Source organism: Marmota flaviventris, chromosome 13 (assembly GCF_047511675.1).
Source record: "Marmota flaviventris isolate mMarFla1 chromosome 13, mMarFla1.hap1, whole genome shotgun sequence".
Classification (NCBI taxonomy): domain Eukaryota; kingdom Metazoa; phylum Chordata; class Mammalia; order Rodentia; family Sciuridae; genus Marmota; species Marmota flaviventris.
In genome coordinates, this window is record NC_092510.1 from 97,433,969 (window position 1) to 97,455,808 (window position 21,840).

At 55.7% G+C, this 21,840-nt stretch overlaps 2 protein-coding genes across 8 annotated transcripts; one reads left to right on the forward strand and one right to left on the reverse strand.

Annotated features, from left to right (window-relative positions):
- The first annotated feature begins 425 nt into the window (after positions 1–425).
- On the forward strand, positions 426–3,686 carry Bbln (bublin coiled coil protein). The gene is made up of 2 exons (XM_027943684.2): positions 426–603; positions 3,256–3,686. The coding sequence occupies exons 1-2, from the start codon at positions 525–527 to the stop codon at positions 3,426–3,428; spliced, it is 252 nt and encodes an 83-aa protein (XP_027799485.1). The 5' UTR covers positions 426–524; the 3' UTR covers positions 3,429–3,686.
- Positions 1,306–20,490, reverse strand: Ciz1 (CDKN1A interacting zinc finger protein 1). 7 transcript variants are annotated; one of them, XM_027943649.3, is made up of 18 exons: positions 19,363–19,519; positions 19,144–19,270; positions 18,795–18,910; positions 17,496–17,567; positions 15,474–15,697; positions 13,268–13,361; positions 12,981–13,089; positions 11,884–12,416; positions 11,565–11,686; positions 10,736–10,930; positions 10,279–10,403; positions 8,131–8,218; positions 7,532–7,645; positions 7,196–7,348; positions 5,679–5,748; positions 5,337–5,458; positions 4,823–4,987; positions 1,306–2,477 (listed from the first exon to the last, which is right to left on the reverse strand). In XM_027943649.3, exons 1-18 carry the CDS (start codon positions 19,424–19,426, stop codon positions 2,466–2,468), a joined length of 2,505 nt encoding a protein of 834 aa, XP_027799450.2. In that variant the 5' UTR covers positions 19,427–19,519; the 3' UTR covers positions 1,306–2,465. The 7 variants fall into 7 exon arrangements, with proteins under 7 accessions (XP_027799450.2, XP_071457103.1, XP_071457102.1 ...); XM_071601002.1 differs by lacking the exon at positions 1,306–2,477 and adding an exon at positions 19,904–20,080 and having other exon boundaries at positions 4,646–4,987; positions 19,363–19,406; XM_071601001.1 differs by lacking the exon at positions 1,306–2,477 and adding an exon at positions 19,904–20,080 and having other exon boundaries at positions 4,646–4,987; positions 19,355–19,406.
- Positions 20,491–21,840: the final 1,350 nt, after the last annotated feature.

Genomic DNA, 21,840 nt, shown 5'->3' on the forward strand with positions numbered 1-21,840 from the left:
GGGTCGTTTCCGCAGGGACTGGGTGAGGGGCAGGAGGTGGACCTTCCGTGACTCTGGGGGATTTCGAACAGGAATTTCCCGAAGCCACAGGAGGCCTCGGAAACTCCGTGTCTGAGGGCGGAAGCGGCAGGATGGGGCGCAGTGGGGGGTCCCACACTGCCCCGCCCCTCTACGGGGCTCGCTCGGGCTCGCTGTCCCTCGCCGCGAGCCCGGACCTCCGCCGCCGGGGCTTCCCCGCGGGCAGCAGGCCCCGCCCAGCGGGCAGTGGGCGGAGCTCGACTGTGAGGCGGGGCGCCGGCGGGGCCTGAGTCGAGGGGCGGAATCTGCCTGCGGGGCGGGGCGGGGCGGAGTTCGGGCCGCGTGGCTCCGCCCCGGGGGCGGGGCCCGGCCGCCTGCCGCAGCTGCGTTCCACCCTTCCGGCCCCGCGTTCTACCAGCTGCTCCTACTTTCCGCCCGACGCCCGCTAGAGGCGGACCGCCGCCGCGTTCCTTCCTCGCGCGGCCCCAGCGGCGCCCAAGCCCGCAATGTCCGGCCCCAACGGGGACCTGGGCATGCCGGTGGAGGCGGGCGCGGAAGGCGAGGAGGATGGCTTCGGGGAAGCAGGTGATCCAGGGGGCTGCAGGGACGGCCTTTGCTTTTCCAGGGGTGCCCTCCTGGGAGCGGGCACGGGTCGGGGATGAGCTTTTGAAGGGTCAGAAGAGCCCGCTCCACCCGGCCCTGGGTGAATCCCGAACTGTAGGCGCCGGCTCGGAGGTGCAGGGCGAGCACCGGTGAACGGATCCCTGGGAACCGCAGCATTGGGAGAACCGTGGGCAACCAGCCCCGTTTTACAGATGGGGAAACGGAGGCAACTTGAGGGGCTCGCCCATTTGGAATTTGCTCCAGCCACTTCCTTCGCCCCCGCGGGCGGGGCCGAGTTTGGCGGGCTTGGCTCTACCGGAGCGACTCATTGGGGCTTTGCTGAGTCAGGACCCCCAGCCATCTGGCTTTGCTGGGGTAACCTGCCTCCAGAGCATCCTGTTGTGTGCAGAGCACTGTGGGAGGGCCGGAGAATCATCAGTCCGGGGCTGTTTCCCCCTCTATAATGTAGGAATAATGATTCAGTGTCGCCTGCATTGAGATGGGTCAGGAGTAAAGGAAAAATTGAATGGAAAATGCTTAGCGCTTTCCATAAGGCAGGTATTCATTCAGTAAGTGGTTATTATGGTCGTTTTCTTTAGTGTAGTAAGGATTGGTGTATTAACAGGATTTTGTAAATGTGGGGTAAGGATGGAGTATGCTTTTTTTGTTACAGCTTTATTGAGCTATAATTCACAGTTTCAGGATTTTAGTATATTCACATAGTTGTGCATTCATCACAATAGCTTAGAACATTTTAATCACCTAGGGTCTTCTTTTAACAAAGGTACAAGGCCATTCACTTAGGGGACAAGCAGTGGGCTACTAGGCTTGCACTGTTGACCAAACAGTGTGGTTACTGCTGGTAGCCCTGTTGGGGGTATCAGGAAGGGCCTCCCAGAGATTACATTTAAGTGAATGTTGGCAGATTCACAGGACAGTGGGGAGAAGCCAAGTCCTGGAAGACTGCTAAGTACCCTTGTTACAGATAGCTGGCCTGGAGTGGTGTGGAGACACCCACCTCCCCCATTCCTTTTTCCAGTTTGTCTCTGACACAGTGCAAAATATTTATGGTAATGACTGCCTGTGGCCAGACCCTATCTGAGCTTTTCTTTTTTTGTGTGCTCTGCAGGGGGAGTCAGACCCAGGACCTCATGCATGCTATGCAAGCACTCTTGTGGCTGACCTCTAGATACATTTGAAAACTTGTTTCTTAGCCCCTTTTCCAGAAGGGAACTGTAGTGACTGCAGTAACCCAGAGAGCTGGAACTCAGACCCAAGGGCCCTGATCCCCAAGTCAGAGCTTCAGTGGTCACCAACCAGCTGTACGACCCTTGGCTGGTTCCTTTCTTCTGAGGCTTCAGTTTCCCCATCTGTACCATGAGTGGAATGGACTTTAAGATCAGCAGATTCCCAGGACTCTTGTCTCTGAGGGGTGCCCATTCCCCAGAATGCAGGCACATTTGCACCCCCAGTCCAGACACTCCTGGGCCCTGGCCTTTTCCATCACCACCAGCTGCTTCTCCTCTGGTCCCAGACTGGCAGCTGAGTGCATCTGAGTCATGGGCTGGCTCAGAACTGGGTCCCGCAGTGGGCACAGGCCCAGACCTTGGGTCCTCAGGGACACTGCGTTGCAGAGAGGCAGGTCAAGAGTGGCAGTAGAGGAGTGAGTGCCAGGTTCTAGTGGAGACTAGGGAAGACATCTGGGAGGCTGCATTTTGAGCTGGTCCTTGAAGGGTTGTTGTGGCTGAAGCATTGTAGGTGACAGAGACAGTTGAGCAAAGGCAGAGGTGGGGTCAGAGCTTCTTCCACTCACTCATTCATTCATTCAACGAACGCCTACTTTGTCAGTGAGGGCACTGGGAAGACAACAGCAAACACAAGACCAGTCACCTCTCAAGGAGCTTTATTTGAGTGGGCGACACCCACCACACAAAATAATCACAGCAGTCAGTCCTGAGGGGAGGCCATGGAAGTGAGCAGAGGCAGGCTGGGGGATCAGGACAGGGGACTGATCTGGTCTGGGACACTGGGAAGAGTCCCTGTGGTGTCATCCATACTGAGTCTTCAAGGGTGAGTGGGACTCATCAGGGAGAAGAGGAAAGGAAGATAGGAGGAACCCACACACCCCAGATAGAGGCACAGCACATTCAAAGGGCCTGAGGTGAGAGGATAGGAGAAGACTTGGGAGATAGGGCTAGAGAGAAGATCAGGGGCCGGGTCCCATTCCAGAGCCTGGGAGAGTCCTCTGGGTGTTTTGTCCTGAAGGCAGAGGGAGACAGGGAAGGGCTAGAGAATAGGGCCTGCCTGGGACAGAGGCGTTGATTGCTCTAATCAGGAATGTGGGCTCTAGGCAGCTGCTGAAGGAAGGGCAAGGATGCTTGGTACCGGGCAGGAGCTCCCAGGCAGGACACTGGCTGATTGCCCTGCGACCACCCTAACCCTAGAAAGAAAGTTGGTGCGCTAAGGTTTTATCTCTTCAAAGCCTCTTTTGGGCTGTCTACCCATTTCCAGATAGTGACACTGAGGCTCAGAAGTAGGGACTTGCCCCAAGCCCTTTTGGAGTCAGCTGGGGGGCAGTGGGGTGTGAGTCCTGAGGAAACACAGGAACTTGGCTGTTTTCCCCCTTCTTCCCAGAGTATGCGGCCATCAACTCCATGTTGGACCAGATCAACTCCTGTCTAGACCACCTGGAGGAGAAGAATGACCACCTCCATGCCCGCCTTCAGGAGCTGCTGGAGTCCAACCGGCAGACGCGCCTTGAGTTCCAGCAGCAGCTCGGGGAGACCCCTGGTGATGCCAGCCTCTAGGCGGCACACGCCCCGCCAGGCCCCAGTCCTGCCTGTCTGGGCCAGACCAGCCGAGCACTCACCACCTGGCTTAGACACCTTCTCACGGTCTGGCCTTTGGGTCTCCTGGTGGGTCTGTCACTGGGCCAGCCCCCACTGCCCAGCATCCTTCCTGGGGCCAAGTGGGGACCTGCAACCCCGCCACTTGCCTGCCTGCCCAGCTCCTGAGTCCTCCTCTCCTCCCAGGATCGAGGGTCCACATTAAACGGGTCCCCCATACCACTGTGCCCCTCTTCTCTGTGTGCTGGGATGAGGACTTCAGTGGCCACTGGAGGGGAGTGGGGTGGTCAAGGCGTCTGGGCACATCTGCCAGGGGTGGGGTTTGTGGCCATGTTGGACTGGAGGGTGCAGTGAGGTTGGGGCCTCCTCCCTACTTGGTGTGTCCCTCCCTGGCCAGCAGCTGCTTCCCAGCCTGGCTGACATGCAGTGGTGGCCCAGTGGTCCAGTGGTGCTGGACATGCCTGTGGCCCTGTGGCATGCACTCAGCCTCCCAGTGTACCGGGCCTTTAACAAGACAGCTGGGACCAAGACAGGCTGCGTGACCTTGGCATTGTCCTGCTCCTGGCCTGAGTCTCCCCAGCCGGCCACTAGCAGGCTGGACTGGTTGCCTGTCTCTAAGGGTCTTCTTAAGAGAGAAGACAGCAGAACTCAGGAGCCAGTGTGGTGTGGGTCCCCTCCTGATGGTCCTCCTAGCGCTGCCTGGCTGGAGGCCAGCCCTGCTGAGGAACCAGGAACTCAGAGCCACAGTGCCTGAGGGGCAAGGACCCCCACACCTGCACCTCAGCTTCCACGAGGTCCAGCTAGAGAGGCCAGCGTGGGCATCAAGCTCACACCTGGGTCAAATCCAGGCCACTTGCCAGCTCTGTGACCTTTGGCAAGTCACTTGACCTTGCTAGGCCTCAGTTTCTTCATCTATAATTTGGAAGTAGCCACATGACCACCTTCTAGGGTGACAGTGAAGTTTAGAAACCACTTTCCTAACCCTGATAACATTATTAAGAGGGAAACAGGCTTAGAAAGGTCAAGTGCCTCATGAGTCCCTGGTTTTCAGGGAGCCTGTCATTGGTCTCCCCGTTCTGCCCCGACATGGTCCCCAGAGAGGCTGGGCCCTGGTTAACGGCCTAGCCGGGATGCCCCCTTCCCCTGTTCACCAGACAGAAGTGCTGGTGGGAACTGCATCACCAAAATGACCTTCTTTTATTGGATTTTGAGTAAAAACACCAACCACGTCAAAGTTATGCATATACACTCCTAGAAAGCATTAGTAGATAGGGACCCAGAAGGGTCTAGGCTCAGGTTTTGAGGCGAGTTGAGCGCCGGGGAGGGGGTGGAGGGTTGGGGGGTTGAGCTGTCACCTTGCTGGTGGTTTTGGCCACGTCCTGGGTTCTGGGCTGGCTGGGTGGGCGGCCGCTACCGCCATGGGAGGTGAACAGTGCAGTCAAAGCATTCCGGGCATTGATGGCGCACCGACGGCTCACGGGCCGGGAGGTGGGGCTGGGGTTCTTGGCTGCCTTGTATTTCTGGATACAGAGAATGCCAGAGAAGTCAGGGCTCCCTGCCTATCTGGGGTGCTCCCAGCCAGCAATTCCTTCCCCAGCCCCGAGCAAGACAGCATCACTGCTGTGTGACCCCATGTAATACTGTCAGCCTCTCTGGGCCAGGGCTCTGAAGTTAATAGCCTGGCCCTCAGCAGCCCCCAGAACCATAATAGAAAGAGCCCAGCTCCATACCAGCTTGGATTTCCTCCTAGTTGTGTGAGTGTGCTGGGGCTGAGGCTAAGCATAAGAGAGGTGGCCACTGACCATCCCCATCAGCTTGGTCAGAGGCTGGGGCCCTGGGAAGGGCAGGGTGGGAGGATGTTCAGCTCACCTGCAGGTTCTCAAAGTGGGCCAAGGACTTGCAGTGGGAGAGCTGTGCGCCCGAGTTGCTGTGGTAGAACTTGTGGCAGATGCGGCACACGTAGCCCATCACAGGCACCAGGAAGTCCACGCCTGAGGGACAGACAGCAGGGTCCACACACATCCCCGGAACCAGCCAGGTGTCCGCCCTCCCTAGGGGCCCATTTGCTCCCCACCTTCTAGGCAGGAGTAGAAGAGCCAAGAAAAAGCAGGGCATAGGCTGTCTGGCCAGAGTGTCTGGGCTGGCATCTGGGGGTGCCGGGAGGCCGAGCCCCAGCAGCCCCTGCGTGCAGGCCCAGGGCCGGGCTCTTACCGTATGCAGTGTTGGGGCTGTAGGTCTCCGAGCCCTTCCACTCCTCTATGGATATATCTCTGGACCTCACCTGGAGACATGCAAGCGTGTACCTTGAATTTGACTCCCTGAGACCCCTCCCAGATGCAGGTCAGTAGCCTGGAGCCCACCCATGTCCTCAAATGCAACATCCCCTGGACTTCCAGGCTGTTGTGGGTGGCATCTGCTGAGCCTTGACATGCTCCTCTTGCTCCCAGAGGCCCTGCTGGTTTGTGTTTTCTAGCCTCCACTCAATCGGTCCCCTCCTCCAGGCAGCCCCCCTGCTCCTGCTGTGGCGTAATCCACACCAAGTCTGCTCAACACAACGTGTCACCCATGACAGCCCTCTATGGTTGCACCCATTTCACATTAGAGGACACTGAGGCCCTGGAGACATAACTCACTTGCTGGTTTGTGGAGGGGTGGGGTGGTGAACCCCGGGAGCTCAAATCAGAGTCCAAACTCACCTGTGAGCCCCGCCAGCTTCCCGAGTTCCTGTCCAAAACTACAGTGACCTCGGTCCTGAGGTGGGTTTCAGATGGGGTTCAAGGACCCGCATCTCACCTACTAGACCTGAGCCCCTCTCGTAAGAGGCCATTGTCTCTGGCCCCGTGGGCCCTTGTGTCTGCAGCGCCCGCCCACTCACCAGGCAAAGAGTGCCAGGAGTGACAACCAACCCCTCTGACATGCGCCTTTCCGGGGATCACCCTGGACTGTAAGGGGGACAACCAGGCAAGGACCAGGCCGTGGTCCTCACCTGTCCCTGTGTCTAGCACCAGAGCCCAGCTCAGAACAGGGGACCGGAAACATCTGTTAAACTGGGACGAATCCAATTCTTTGCAAGATTCTGCAACGAATCTGATTCTCCCGGGAGGCAGCAGAACTGGGCCAGCAAAGGCTCGGGCTGCAGAGACCCGCTTCATGTCATCCAATAAGATGAAATGCCAGGACGGAGCATGGTGCCTGCCCAGCGCGGCAAACAGGAAGTGCTCGAGAAATGTCAGCTGCTAACGTCATCACTGTCGCCTTACACTGAGTCCTGCACACTACCTAGCTGCTGCCTCTGCCTTTCCCGACTCTGTCCCACCCTTTCCCTTCCTCCACACAGGCCAGCCTCCCAGAGCCCTGCATGCTCCACCTGCCACTCAGCAGTTAGCCTGATGCATATGGACAGATACGAATAATAGGGTTCATAATAAATTGTGGCCAGGTATGGTGGAGCAAGCCTACGATCCCAGAGACTTGGGAGGCTGAGGCAGGACAATCCCAAGTTCAAGGCCAGCCTGGGCAACTTAGTGAGACCCTGTCTCAAAATAAAAAGGGTTGGGAATGTAGGTCAGTGGTAAAGTGCTCCTGGGTTCAAGCCCAGTATCTTCCCCACCACACATACAAAAAAACAACTTGGCATTCATTAATTTCTACAAATGCCAGCTCACAACCAGGCCCCCAGGGGTGGAGCGAAGACCCCCTAACTGACTCCCACAGCCCACCCTAAGCACCTGCTTGCAGAATTCCTCCTCAACCTCAATCTCTTCTTCTTCTTCTTCATCCTCCTCCTCCTCTTCTTCATCACCCTCAAAACAACCCACGGCATCCACCGTGATGAAGTGGTCCTCGTCTTGGCCAGCTATCTCCTTCTCGAGCGTCTTCAGCTGCCCAGGGGAGTAGGTGAGGGGCTCAGGTCAGTTCTGGGCAGCCACGATGCCACACACCCCTCAGTGAATCCCTCTGGGACTGCTATGGATTAGGCTGGGATAAACCTCAACCTGCTGTGTGGCCTTGGCCAAGGCTCTGTACCTCTCTGGGCCCATGTCCTCTGGGAAGGGTGTGATTACCTCCTTGGCCTTGTCCTTGTGCCCCTGGGACTTCACATGCTCTACAAACTTGCGAGGAGTCTTAAAGTAGCGGTTGCAAATGGTGCAAAAGGGTCGCAAAGACTGTTTGGCGATCTGGGGAAAGAAGAGCAAGCCATGTGGGGTAGGCAGTGTCCCCACGTGCAAGCCCCTGACTAGTGACCAGGCAGTGCCCAGTAAGGCTTCACCTATCATCCATAAAAGCAAGGCCCACCACATCTATAAAAAGCCAGTGAGGCTCTGCCCCTGCCCTGGAACACACAAAACCATATCTCTCCCCTGTGTGGTGAGCACTGAGATGGGATGGCAGGTGGCAATGGAGGAGGACAGAGACAGGACACAAGGGAGCCGCCAGAGGACCCCTATGCCCATGGAGGAATGGCAGGGTAAGCTGGTGCCACGCCCACAATGGACAGATGGGGAACCTGGAGCCCAAAGAGGAAGCATGGTCGGCTTGTCAGAAGCCACGCTGATGGACAGACACACGGAGACAGACACTAACTCTCTGCTGGCATCCTGGCTCCCCTCCCCAGCCTCGCGCGGAGGAGAGGCGGTGCCTTCGAGGCATGCAGCCCTTCTACCTTGTGGTCCTGCGTCCTGCGGTGCTGGATCAGGTCCCCCGTGTAGTAGACCTGGCAGGTGTTGCACCAGCGTCTCGGTGGAGGCTCTCTGGTGACAATCCAAACAAGCACAGTGTGACACTATGTTCTGGTGGGAAAGACACCAGCTCTCCCAAGCGCTCCATGGATGTGATACAACTCAGGGGCTGGGGTGTGGCTCAGTGGCAGGGTGTCCTTAGCCCTGCTTCAAACCCAAGGGAAGAGTGGGGAGGGCCAGGACTAGGCCCTAGGGTCAATGGCTCGCACCACCAAAAACAAACAAAACAAAAAAACCCACAAGTGTTCCAAGTTAGTGAAATTAAGGGCTCTACAAAATAAGCAAATTTACATCAGTTTTGGGGGATGTAAGAACCTAGCCCAACATCCACTGATGAAGTCGTGCTCAGACTGTGAGGCAGAGGGCTATTTAGAGGCACAAAAACTGTTCACTACCTCGTGCAGGATGATTCTGCTTTCTACTTTTTAAGAGGTAAACACAGATAGGATCATGGAAGGAGGCGGGGGCCAAGAGACAATGTTTATCTCTGGGCGATGGGATTATGGGAGATTTTTATCTTCTTGTGTGTGCGTGTGTGCGCGTGTCTCTGTGTGTGTGTTCTTGTATTTTCAAAATGTTAACTGAAGCCAGGTGCGATGGTCCCGCCTGTAATCCCAGCAATTTGGGAGGCCGAGGCAGGAAGATCACAAGTGTGAGGCCAGCCTGGGAAACTTGGTGAGGTCCTGTCCCAAAAATAAAAGGGGCTGGGGCTGGGCCTCAGTGGGAGGCCCCCTGGTTCAATCCCTGGTACCAAGAGAAAAAAGAAAACAGGGAGACGGCTCGGCTCCTGCGGACACAGGTGCTGCCTTTTGCCAGGTCACTGTGTGCAGAAGCTGGGGCAGTGGGTAGTCTGGCGCCTACAGGAGACGGAGCTTCTCTATAAAATAGTGTCCCCTGGATCCTCCTTCGGTAGCCTGTCCTGCATATGCAATTTTAATCTGACACGTTTCAGGTTACCGCAAGCTCCCTGCAGACCTTCCTATTAGTGGGAGGCCGCCGTTGGTCTAGCCCAGCCCCAGCTTGGATGTTTGGTGGTTCCCAGTTCCATTCTTTCGCCATTACATTAACTGCAAAGAACACCTCTGTGAGCTCCCTTCTCCTGTGATTGTCATTATTCACCTACAGATAAAACCACGGAAGAAAGTGCTTCTCAGGGAGAACCTGCTAACAGAGACATGAGCTGCCCGTGGAGGCACAGCCACCTAGCTTCTGGTCACATGAGGAATGAAAGCAGGGGCCAATCAAGAGCCCTTCTTGTCCCTCGTTCCAGCCTGGGGAGGTTCGAGCTGCAACCTGGGTACACCTCTGACCCCTGACTGAAGGGGCCTCTCGGGTTTGTTTGAATTCTGAATGAGCAGTTAACATTTTGAAATGGGGTGGTGTCACACGCCATCTGGGTTTCTAGATTCTCCTGAAAAACTAGGAGACCTTGAGCTGAGAGGCAGCTGTCCTGTAGACAGAGCCCATGTCCTGCAGTGGCCCAAGCCAAAAGTCCTGCTTCTCTGATGACACCTGCCAGCCCCTGCAGGTCTGTGATGGCTGCTGGGTCCTGACAGCTCCTGCAGCTTCCCCCAGCCCTTCTCACCCCAAGCACTAGTCCCAGAGCCAGGAGGGGGGACATTTCTGACCTCATGATGAGAGGGGGACACAGAAAACCCTCATGTCAGGCCACAAGATGACCTCATCCTTACCACTGGATCCCCAGAGTTGAGGTCACACAGGCCAGGGGGGCAGGGCTCTGTGCCACAACTCACCTCCCTTCTACATGGTTGGTCACACTGTTCTTGACTGGATGAAACCTTAAGAAATTGTCAAGAATTCCTGAACCCAACCCTCATCGGGCCATTTTTCAGATGGGGAAAACTAAGGTCCAAGGTCATTGAGTTAAAGGAGCCTCTGGGGAAGGACAATGCTTAACCCAAAGGCAGATTTTGCAGAGGACAGATTTAGGGCTGGGCCTGTGAGACTGCCCACCCCCCAGCACTACCTCGTGCAAGATGATTCTGCTTTTTACTTTTTAAGAGGTAAACACAGATAGGCTCTTGGAAGGAGGTAGGCCTTCTCCCACTCACTCCTCTTCTCTCTCCAGGACGTCCCGGGGCATGGGCAGCAGGGACAGGAGACAGGCTTGGCTCATGTGCTGGATCTCCCCAAGCCGCTGCTGGTGCTGAGCCTCCGACAGGTGGTCCTGGAATTCCTGTAGCATGAAGGAGCCAGGCATGGGCATGGGGGGTGGGCCCCAGAACATGGGCAAGGGCAGGCCAAAGGGGATGACTCCAGCCTGACTTCACGGCCAGCCTGCCATCTCAGTGAGGTCATTTCTTTTACAAAACAGCCCTGCCGGCCAGAGCAGGGACACTAAACTGAGCAGAGAACGAGTATACACACAAGCCAGGTTTACGCCCTGGGGCAGGGCTGGTGAGCCCAGTGCCCACCCTGTGGCAGCGGTGGAAAGGGCAGTCTGTGCAGGCCGTGGAGACCCCCACCCTTCCTGCCCACCGCCCTTCCCACGGGCCCAGCTCTGAGCACCTGCTGGCTGGTGCAGCTGGCCTTGCAGATGTAGCAGAAGAACTGGAGGGCCTGCCTGGAGGGCGCGGGGGCCGCAGGGCTGGCGGAGGTGCAGTCACCGGGACGGGACACAGGCGTGAGGGACACAGTGCTAAATGCCCGGCTGTTGCTGCTCTGTAGGATGGTGACCTTCAGGGAGCCCCCGGCACCCCACATCTACAGCAGGAGCAGGAGCAGAGCTTCCACTATCTGGGTACCTAGGGCAAGCCGGCCCCAGGGCTAAACGCCTATGAGCATCGTCCCTAGAGTCTCAGACAGTGGGACTCTGGGCTGGCAGGTGAGGACGGGAGCTCACAAAGTTAGAAAGTCCTGTGGCCCGGATTTGAGCCCGGACCTGCCCAACTCCAAAGCCCACCCGCACCACCTCGTGCAGGACGGGTGGGGAAACTGAGACCCGAAAAGGGAAGGGGCCTGACCGTAGCTCCACTGTGAGCTGTGAGCCAAGCCCCACAGGGAAGCTCCCACGTGGGTGACGATGTCCCCTATGAGAGGAGACTGAGGGCTCTAGTTTGGGGATGGGCTCACTGGAAGGGACTCTTGTCACCAAAAGCACCTAGAGGCCTTTGGAGTGGAGGCTGTGCAGGCAACTGACAGTGGCGGCGGGGGTGGGGTGGGGTGTTCATGCAGACAAACCCATCACCCCCTGTCTGCTCTGCCCTCACAGCCAGGCAGGGCTGCCGTCCCTGCACATGGGGGACATGCACAGAGCCCCTGAGGTGGCCTGGGCAGGGGTGCCATCCCGCCATTGCCCTCTGGGGCTCTCGTGCTGCCACATTTCCACTCTACCCACCCCCAGCATCTCCCTGGCTCTTTTTTCACATTCTCCCACATCCAGGCCGCTGGCTGGCTCCTCCTGGCTCGCTCCCACGCTGACCTGGGTATCCACTGGCTCCGGAGAGGCCACCTCTGTGCCTGAAATGACAGGTGTGCACCTTTTTTCAGGGTCCCTCTGCCTTTTCTGCCCACAGCCAAGATCTTGAAATCCTGGGTTCCAGGCCCAGCCGTCAGGCTCTGGCAGCACCCGTGGCGGCTGGACAGTGCCAGGGAAAAAAGAAGGGCCTGGGCAGAGCCGTGCCAGCACCAGAAGGGCTAGGAGCCACCTCACTCACCTCCCCCAGCCTCCACTGCATCGGGCGCCGGTGCCTCCAGCACCGTGGCATGAGCCGGAGCTGGCGTTGGCTCGGGCGCTGGCACATACCCCGGTGGCTGGGCCTGCGGCTGACCCTGGGTCTGCGCTGGCACCTGAGCGGAAGGCTGCTCCTGCGGCTGCTCTGACGGCTGCTTCAGGGCCTGTGCCTGCGTGTGGCGCTGTGGCTGCGTCTGTGTCTGGGCCTGCTTCTGCCGCTGCGGCTGCACCTGCTCTGGGGGCTGCGAAGGGGCCAGTGGCTTCCCCTGATTCTGCTCCAGCCCTAAGTGCTCGGGGCAGGTCTGAGTTTGTGCTTGTTTGTGCAGTTTTGGCTGCACCTGGGTGTCCGCTGGCGGCATCTGTGGCTGAGTCTGTGGCTGTACTTGAGGCTGGAATCGTGGCTTCCCTCGGGCCTCCAGTGGCTCAGGCAGCAGCCCTGGGGTTTGCGTCTGCTTCAGTGCTGTCATCCGGGTCCGTGGCTGCCCTGGAGGCCCGTTCTCTGTGGGCTCCTCTGAGCTTTGGATCAAAAGATCAAAATCATGTCTTTCAAGAGGTTGCAGAGGTCCCCAGTAAGGCCAAGACCCAATTCCAACTTTAGCTCTTCCACTAAAAGTGAGGGCTTTGGACAACTCCTTGGCTTATCTGGGCCTCAGTCTCCTTCTTTTGTTTTGTCTTTTTGTGGTGCTGGGGATTGAACCGGGGCCTCATGCATGCTAGGCAAGCACCCTACCACTGAGCCACATCCCCAGCCCTAGACCTCAGTTTCCCCTAAATAAGTTGGAGAAGACTGTTCTCTCCCACAGCTTGCTCACAAGCATCTAAACAGCCTTGTAAACACCTACTCTCTAAGGTCCCAGGGGCGCATGTTCACCTCTCCAACCTGCCACCACTCAGGCTTCCAGGTGGCTCAGCCTCAGTGAAACACCAGGGTGTGACCTGAAGCCTCCCCAGGGAGGAGCAGAAATAAGTCTCACAGGCCAAAGCCCCTCCTTGCTCCAACTCCACTGAAGGGAGCACCCACTATCTTTGCAGGAATGAGCGCAGGGCACCTGGGCCCGGGGCGCTGCCAACATCAGTTACCTCTTGGTCCTCTTGGCTGGTGGCTCCGAGGCCTCACAGGGCTTAGGCTCAGGTGCTCGAGTGTGTTTTTCGCTAGTGATGGCCTCTGGGCAGGGGCACAGCCCCTGGTCTGAAACAGAGGCGGGCAAGGAGAGAGAGATCAGGCAGAATGCGTGTGAGTTCCAGGTGGGCCCGGGCTCTCCCCTCCAAGAATCCCTGCCTCCCACATCTGCCTCCATTACGCTGACCCTGCTCCCACTGCCCCAACCCACGTCCCCTCTGAAGGGCCAGCAGCCTCCCTCCCTCACCTTCAGCTGTGTCCAGTTGGAACTCTCTGGCTTCCTCAGACCCCTCTGGGGGGTCTGACCTGTCTTCCTCAGGCATCGTCTGAGAAGAGGAATCCTGCTTCCTTTTAGAAACCATTTCTGACACCTACCACCCAGCTGTCCAAGAGCAGCCCCACAGGACCCTCTGGCCTCAGTGTCTCCACTCTCCCTTGGCCCTCTCTGTGTGTCCACGCTGGCCCTATCTCTGGTCAAGTACTGGGCCTCTTCCTGCCCCACACCTTTGCCCGAGCCTCAAAGGCATTTCTTAGAGGAAATCTTCCTGACTCCAGACTAGGTCCAGACCCCTCATTCAGGCCACCAGGCCTTCAGCTTCCCTTCTGAGGCATTTTCCAGTCTTAACTGGTTGGAGCATTATTTGCATTAAGTCTCTCCACCAGCCCCCGAGACCTGCAAGAGGGTCAGGCCAGAGGCCACATGTGCACTACTCACCAAGGCCCAGTTGGTTCCTGGGCACCTGGGAAAGGCTCCCAGAACCTGCTGCAGCCTCTACATTCCTCCTGCTAAGTCCGCTATACAAGGCTGAGCAGGAAACACAACTGAACCCCACATCATTGCATCCCCAAAACTACCTATTCTGGGCCCCTCAGAAACTACCCAGCTCTTACCCTGCACAACCAGCTCCCCATCTGGGGCTCATGGGCCTGATCCTAGGCCTGTCTCGCCCACCCCAGCTCTGAACCATAGTTTTCCCACAAGTGGTTCAGAGGTAGAGTGTGGACCTAGCATGTGCCAGGCCTTGGACTCCATCCCCAGCACTGCAAAAAGCCAAATGAATAAATGCTACTTTTATTTTAAGAGGGAACTGCCTACAAAATTTTAAACTGTCTAAATTAATTGCCATACATAGAAGAAAAAGAGAAGCTGGCGATACAGCTCAGTGGTAGAGCACTTGCCTAGTGTGCGTGAGGCCCTGGCTTCAATCCCCAGTACCAAGAGGAAAAAGAAAGGTAAACGCGCCTGGGGTAGCACAATCTAAAGGTTCTTATTCACCCTTCCCCTGATAAACACACAAGGCTGAGACTTGCACAAGGAACCACCTCCTCCCAAAGCATCCTGTCCCTAAGCTTCCTGGTGGTTCCCTGCCCACACACTGCTCCTGAGTGCAGTCTGGAGTTTTGGGTATTTTCTTGGTCCTGAGGTTGGAACCCAGGACTCTGCATGTGCCATGCAAGACCTTTACCAAGAAACTGACTTACATTCCCAGGCCTCACTCTTTTTTTTTTAACTCAGGGCACTCAACCACTGAGCCACATCCCCAGTCTTATTTTGTATTTTATTTAGAGACAGGGTCTCTTTGAGTTACTTAGGGCCTTGATAAATTGCTGAGGCTGGCTTTGAACTTGCGCTCCTCCTGCCTCAGCCTCCTGAGCCACTGGGATTACAGGTGTGCGCCACTGAACCTGTTCCCAATTCACTTTTTACATTAATCACAGGTTGAAATGATAATATTTTTCATATGCTGAGATAAATAAAATATATCAGTAAAATAAATTTCTCTTGTTTTTGATCTTTTTAATGTGGTTACCAGAAGACTTTAAATCACATATATAATATATTAAATATCATATTTTATTTCCACTAGGCAGTGCTGCTTAAAGAGAAATGTTAAGTAAATAAGTAAATATAATGCTGGTATAATACTGGTAAAATCATATTGGTGGGGCTGGGCTGTAGCTCAGTGGGGAGGGCTTGCCTAGCACGTGTGAGGCGCTGGGTTTGATCCTCAGCACCACATATAAATAAATAAAATAAAGGTATTGTGTTTATATATACATATATAAAACATTGAGACCGAGCACGGTGGCACACGCTGTAATCCTAGGGACTCAGGAGGCTGAGGCAGGAGGATTCAGAGTTCAAAGCCAGCCTCAGCAACTCAGCAAAACCCTAAGCAACTTAGCGAGACCCTATCTCTAAACAAAATTCAAAATAAGGGCTGGGGATGTGTCTCAGTGGTTAAGCGTCCCTGAGTTCAATTCCCAGAACCAAAAAGAAAAAGAAAATCACATCAGAGACACAGGACTATTTGATTTGAAATCTGGGAAACACTAGGCGAGTGTGACCCCCTCCCCAGTTCACAGATGAAGACCCCCAGGCACAAAGAGGAATGTGGCCCACCTGAAGGCCCGGGCAAGCCCTCCCAACCCCCATCCCAGCCACCACTCACCTTGCGATTGGTGAAAGAGGGGGCCCGACTCTGTTTCTGGGGCATCCGCCCTGAGAGGTTGAGCTGGGAGGGATTAATGGGGACCCCAACAGGAGGGGGGCCCAGCAGGGACTGGCGGGTGGCCTGGGGGAAGAACTGCTGCAGATTTGGGGGTGCCAGCTGGGGCGGTGTCAGGCTAGGGGCTGTCAAGTTCGGGGTGGCCATGCTGTAGCCCCGGAGGTTGCCTGCAGGCAGGAAGAGAGAAGAGGGCTCACACCATGACTGGGTGGTAGAGGCAAGGGTCATGGGTCAGCTCCCAAAACATTCTGGGAATATCAGAGAATTCTCAGGAGATCCTTCCTGCCCCAGGGCAGCCAGAGGGAAGAGTAGAGCAGAAGGCTCAGTCCTACCTCAGACACTGTGGCAAAGGAGGCTTTAGGGCAGATTTCCTTCTCTGCTGGGGGTTGAGGTTGCCCTCCCCCCCCCACATGCCTCTGGGTCAGGGTCAGTGGCTTGAGCACCCCAGCAATCCTGCTCATTCTCAGGCATGCTTTAGGGCACCCCTCAGGTATGGGAGACCCAGCACAGGGCCCACAGGGAGAACCGGCAAGAGTGTGGTCCCTGAATAATGAGGCCCCTCTGCCCCACTAGCTGCCTTCCATCAAAGGCCCACCAGAGCCAGGCACTGGGCCAAGCATGGTCCATCACCGTGTCTGTCACCTGGCCTGTCAGGCATCAGGGCAGGCATTATGATCTTCCCCAACAGTAAAAGGGAGGAACAACTTGCACGATCTCTATGAGGGGCCCTGCCGTCCACCTGCTGGTCCGGCCAGGATTCTCCTGATCCTGGGGGTCCCCTGATTCCTCTTTCTCCTGTCCTACCCATGCCAGCCACCAGCAGGTCCCATCATCTCTATCCACACCTCCCCAATCTGCTTCTCCTCCCCATCACTGCCGCATCCAAGCTGCTTCATCCCTGGCCTAAATCTCAGCCTCTCCCCGCACAAACCCTCCTACAGCTCCCTGCCGGTCAGGAATGAAGCCCTTGCTATTCTCCCCATATGTCCCTATGACATTCCAGTCACTTGTCCCTGTGCAGTCCTTCAGATATCCTGCCTCTGGGCCGGGCACATGCTATTCCCTCTGTAGAAGCTCCATCAATTCCACAAATCCTGCAGCCCTCCCTTCAGAAGTCTCTCTCCCAAAGGCCTTCCCAGATCCTCTGTGTTCCCACAGCCCCTGATCCAGGGCCAGCCGCATAATTTCCTTGCCTGCTTCCTGCTGAACCTTATCTGACTCAGCTCAGCACCTCAGTGAAGGCACAGAGCCTGGGAAATGTTTGAGGCATGAAAGAGAGTTAGAACTCCGTCCCAATGCTCAGACAGGAAACACAGGGGTTAAAGCCTGGGTCAGTTTTCCTGTAAGAGCTGGGTTCAAATCCAGACCGCAGAGTATGAGGTCTGTGTCCTTAAACAAATCTATCCCCTGCTTTAAGCCTCAGTTCCTTTATCTATAAAATAGCGATTGCCTCACAATGTTTTACGAAAATTCAATAGAATTCAATAAATATAAGTGTGCATGGTATATTGTAAGTGTTCAATTGACATAACTTAATGCAAACACATACATACATATATGCAGAGAGCCAACCAACACTTAAAAACAACAGGACAAAAGATGGAATACCTTCAAAGAAAGATAGAAAGGACATGGACAAGTCACAAAAAGAAATTGGGGCTGGAGCTGGGGCTCAATGGCAAAGCACTTGCCTAGCACATGTGAGGCACTGGGTTCAATCCTCAGCGCCACATACAAAGATAAATAAAATAGAGGCATGCTGTCCATCTACAACCACATACACACAAAAAAATACAAATGTTTAACAGATAAATATAAAAATGTTCAACTGTACTAGCACTCCAGGAAATGTACATTAAAACATTAATGACACAGCTCTTTTGTTTTGCCAACCAACTTAGTAAATTATATGTATATGTATACATTTATATATTATATACTATATATAAAAAAAGCAGATAATACCTAATGTTGCCGTGGGCATGGTGAGACTGGCACTGTCATACGTGGCTGATGGCATTGCAAACTGGTCCAGTCCTTTAGGAAAGCAAGTTGGCAATATTTATCAAAAGCCATAAAACATCCATCCCCTCAACTCAGTCATTCTACTTTTGGGAATCTATTAAAAAAAAAAAAAGTCTCAAACATCACATTTCTATTAAAATAGAAAAAAGAACAGCTGAGAAGGCTTAGGTAAGCAAGGGCACGTCCCTCTGATGAAATATTATACAGCTGTTAAAATGGCTTTGGCAGAGAATGTCAAATTATATGGTTAAAGATCATGCTGTTCTATTCAGTAAAAAAGAGCCTCTCACTTATGTCAATCACAATAGTCTATACAATTCCACAAGTTTCTGTTTTCCCACCTCCCCACCCTTTTTTTACATGTTATTTTTCTCTTTGAAAAGTGTGACTTTTAATATGCAAAAGTAAAAGGGGGAAATAGGGTTAGGCACATAGTTTAGTGGTAGAATTCTCACCCAGCACCTGCAAGGGCCTAGGTTCAATACAGTACTGAAAAAAAAAAAAACACTGTGTGTGTGTGTGTGTGTGTGTGTGTGAGAGAGAGGGGGGGGGGGGAATGTCTATGTATACACTGGGGGTCCTTGTGTCTGGTTTCCATTCTCATCTATACAGCTGTCATGTGGAAGTCAGCATCAGCTTCCAGGACTATCCACACTCATGAGGCCCTGGCAAAGCTGAAGAGGTGACCATCCAGTCAGCTCCTGCCTGTTGTGCAGGATCATCTTGGGCACATGATCCCTTTCTGGGCCTCAGTGCTTTCATTAGGATTGTTGGTGTACCTTCCCTTGGGGTCATCAGTAGTGTCAGGAGCAGCAGCCTGGAAGGAAGAGCTGACACTGTTTTCCATATGGGGACACTGAGGCAAGGGCACAGCCTTAATGCTCAAGGCCCACTGCTTAGGAGGTCTAGCTGGGCCACTGCTGGTGTGCTGTGTGACCTAGGGCAAGGGACTTCCTTTCTCAGCTTCCTCATTGGCCAGATGGCATCTAATCTGAATGTCAGTGAGGTATATGGAGCACTGCCCAGAGAGCCAGCGTCATGGCCCAGGGCACTCCTCAGTCTGTCTGCAGATGGACCTGCATTCAGCTGAGCAGCTTAGAGTCTTTCAACCCCTGGAGCCTGGGTGTCCTTAACTGTGGGTCAGGGCCCTCTCAGGATCACTGTGATTTGGTGAGACGGAGTGCTTGGCTTGCTGGGGAGCCAGTGTCCACACAGGATGCAAAGGGGCCTGAGTCATACCTTGTAACTGCTGCAAAAGCAAAGCTCTCTGGAGCATGGAGCCATTGAGGAAGGAGGCCGAGTGGGTGCCCTGGAGACTCAGAAGCTGCTGCTGGGGCTGCTGCTGGGGGAGGCCCCTGTGTGTTTGGAGGGCGTGTCAGAGGGTGGTTGGGAAAGTTAGAACCACCTTCCTCCTTGAGACCCCCATCTCCTGAGCCCACCCTCCCACACAGATGGAGGATCCCCTTGGGGGTGGGAGGTGATGAGCTCTAGGACTCAAAACAAGGATGCCCTGGGACAAAGGACTGAATGGAGGTGCTGCAAGACATGGGTGAGAGTGAGGCCTCCATCCCCCAAGTGGGAAACTCACCTGCTGACAGCCATGGGCAAGGGGGCCTGTGGTGGGGGCTGCTGCAGCAGCTGCTGGAGCTGCAGCAATTGCTGCTGCTGCAGCTGCTGCTGCTGGAACTGCTGCTGCTGCTGGTTGAACATGGAGGCTAAGAGAGGGAAGCGGAGTAAGGCCGGGTCCCCACCATGGGTCAGTCCTGATGCCCTCCCCTCGCCTCCAAGGCCATACACACCAACCCACAGTCGCAAACACCGGCGCTGAGCAGCACAGCTTCACTCCCAGCCCTGCCAGGGGAAAGCCACATTTGTACCCCTTTCCTTCCAATCCGCCCCCAGTCCTGCCAGGCTCAGGATTCAGCCACTTTCCTTGCCAATTTCCTTCCAATCCTGCCAACGGTCCCTCCTCCAAACCCCCAACCTCGCCCCTCCAACTCTCCAACTCTGACGTTTCCAAGCTTCCAACATCCCCGCCCCCACCTCCAGTCGATCTCTGCATCCATCACTTCCCGATGCCAGCTACTCCCCACTCACACCCGCTCTGAGACCGCCACCCTCTCCCTTTGTGCCTGTGTTGTGTCAATAACATCATCACCCTCCCCCAACCTTTCATTTTCCTCCCTCCACCATCCCCAGCCCCTGCGCCCCTCCGATGCCGCCGCCCCCTCCCTCGGCAGACACCGCCAGCACTGCCCCGCATCCCGAGCCCCCGCCCGCCCGCGAAGCCTGCAGCCTCCGAGCAAGTAGCCACGGTCGCTGCAGCCCTCCGCGTCCCCGCCCCCCACCTCGGCTCCCCGCACGGCTTCCGCGGCGGCCACTGCGCAGCCTCCCCCAAGCGCTCAGCAGTCGTGTCGCCACACGGGAAGCGCCGGCCGCGCGCCAGTCCCACTCGAGCCCGGTGGCTCCGGCTCGCGGGTTCCGGGACTCCCCGCAACACCGCGGGCGCCTGGACGCTCGGAAGGCCAGTGCCCTGGCGGGCCGGGGCAGCGCCCTCTGCAGGACCGGAGGTTCCGCTGCAGCCGGTGCCGCCAAAACCGCCCCGCGCGCCCGTCACGCTGCGGGCGCGGCGTCCGCTCACCCCGAGCCGAGCCGGGGCAGCTGCGGCGCGGCTCCCGAGGGCCAGGGGACCCCAGGCAACGCAGACCCTCCGTCCCGCGTCCTCTGCATTGGGAAGGGGTGGCTCTGAGACTCAGGTCCTTCTGATGCCCAGAGGGGTCTGTCGTCCGGCGAGGACATCGCCAGGGACTTTCAGATGGACTCGTCCCTAACCCACCTCTCCGAGGCTGCCACCGTCCCGTGATCCTGAGCCCTCAAGGGCCTGAGGTGGGAGGGGGCGACAGCCGGCTGGTGCACATTCCGCTACCGGGCCGGCGAGAGGGCGGCCAAGGTCGCACAGCCCCGTGGGAGTTTGCCCTAAAACGAGGCGAGGCGGGGCTGGCCTGAAAGTATTTTTCTTGTAAGACTTGGCCAGAGAGGTGAGGAAAGCCGAGTGCAGTTATAAAAGACGGCCCTGCCCCCTCATCCTGCGCCCAAAACGGTCCCCACCCCCAAAGACCCCCTAATGACCGCTCTGTCCACCACCCAGGACCACTCTGCCCGCTATCCTTGGTTTCTAAATGGCAATTCCTTTCCCCTTTTCTGCTGCTCAGAGCTGTCTACACACCTGGGCAAATCGCTTATTTTGCGTTCAGCGCCGACTGTGTGAGGACAGGGCACACGGTGGCGCTAGGGACCGCAGTCCTGAGGCAGATGATAGCTGTCCGGTAGCGTCAACAAATCACCGCAGTCAGGTGACAGGCGCTGCCTCAAGGCTCCGGAAGGGCTCTACTGCAGCCCGGGGCGGGGGAGTGGGCTGCTGAGGTCTCTAACTCGACCCGAACCAGCCCAGAGGAGCTCGGACTTAAGGACCCAGGGCGGGGATATGGGAAGAAATGCATCCAGGAAGGTGGGGACTTTGAACGTCAGGTTGAGGAGGTGGGCATCATCCCTGAAGGATAGGGAACCGCAGGAAAGGGAGTGACGGCCGCAAATGACAGCATCAAATCTCTGGATTAGAAAACACATTTTGTGGACTGAGGTTATATAGCTCAGTGGTTGAGCGCTTGCCTCGCATGCGTGCTGCGCTGGGTTCGATTTGCACCACCACATAAAGTAAATAAGTAAATAAAATAAATATATTGTGTCCATCTGCAACAACAACAACAAAAAAAAAAAACAAACCGCATTTTGTTGCCACATGGGCACAGGCGGTGGCAAGGAGCGAAAGTTGAGAGTCCGGGTAGCCCAGGCTGCCAACCAAGCGGAAGGACGTTGACACCTCGATTAGGTGACTGCCTTGGAGAAGTCCGGGGTTGAATCTGGGCTCCCGGCCTTGAGGCCAGGCGAGAGTCTTCTCAAACGGTTTCATCCTCTGTAAAATGAGTGCCCCCTCCCAGGAGAGTGTGAAGGTAACCTTACATAATCGTTAGCACTAGTTCTGGCACACAGAGAGGCTAGCAAATTGCCAAAGAAAAAACACTAAAAATACTGCTGCTGGTGTGAAGGTAGGAAGCCAGGGCTAACTTCCTGAGTTGGTTCATTTTTTCCGGAAAGCAATTTGCATATCTTCTATTAAGACTTCAGAACACAGTTCTTCCCTTTGACCAGGTGAATCCACGTGTAGGAATCCAGCCCAAGAAGCCCAAGAAAATGAACAAAAATGAAACTTTTAAAAAACAGCATA

What these genes read in the sequence shown, in the direction of transcription:
- Bbln (XM_027943684.2), top strand. Translation starts at nt 525, where the DNA reads ATGTCCGGCCCCAACGGGGACCTGGGCATGCCGGTGGAGGCGGGCGCG. An exon ending in GGATGGCTTCGGGGAAGCAG is followed by an intron (nt 604 to 3,255) that starts GTGATCCAGGGG and finishes CCTTCTTCCCAG; the next exon opens with AGTATGCGGCCATCAACTCC.
- Ciz1 (XM_071601000.1), bottom strand. Translation starts at nt 19,426, where the DNA reads ATGTGGCTTTCCCCTGGCAGGGCTGGGAGTGAAGCTGTGCTGCTCAGC. An exon ending in CAGCGCCGGTGTTTGCGACT is followed by an intron (nt 19,271 to 19,362) that starts GTGGGTTGGTGT and finishes TCCCTCTCTTAG; the next exon opens with CCTCCATGTTCAACCAGCAG. An exon ending in TTGCCCATGGCTGTCAGCAG is followed by an intron (nt 18,911 to 19,143) that starts GTGAGTTTCCCA and finishes CCAAACACACAG; the next exon opens with GGGCCTCCCCCAGCAGCAGC.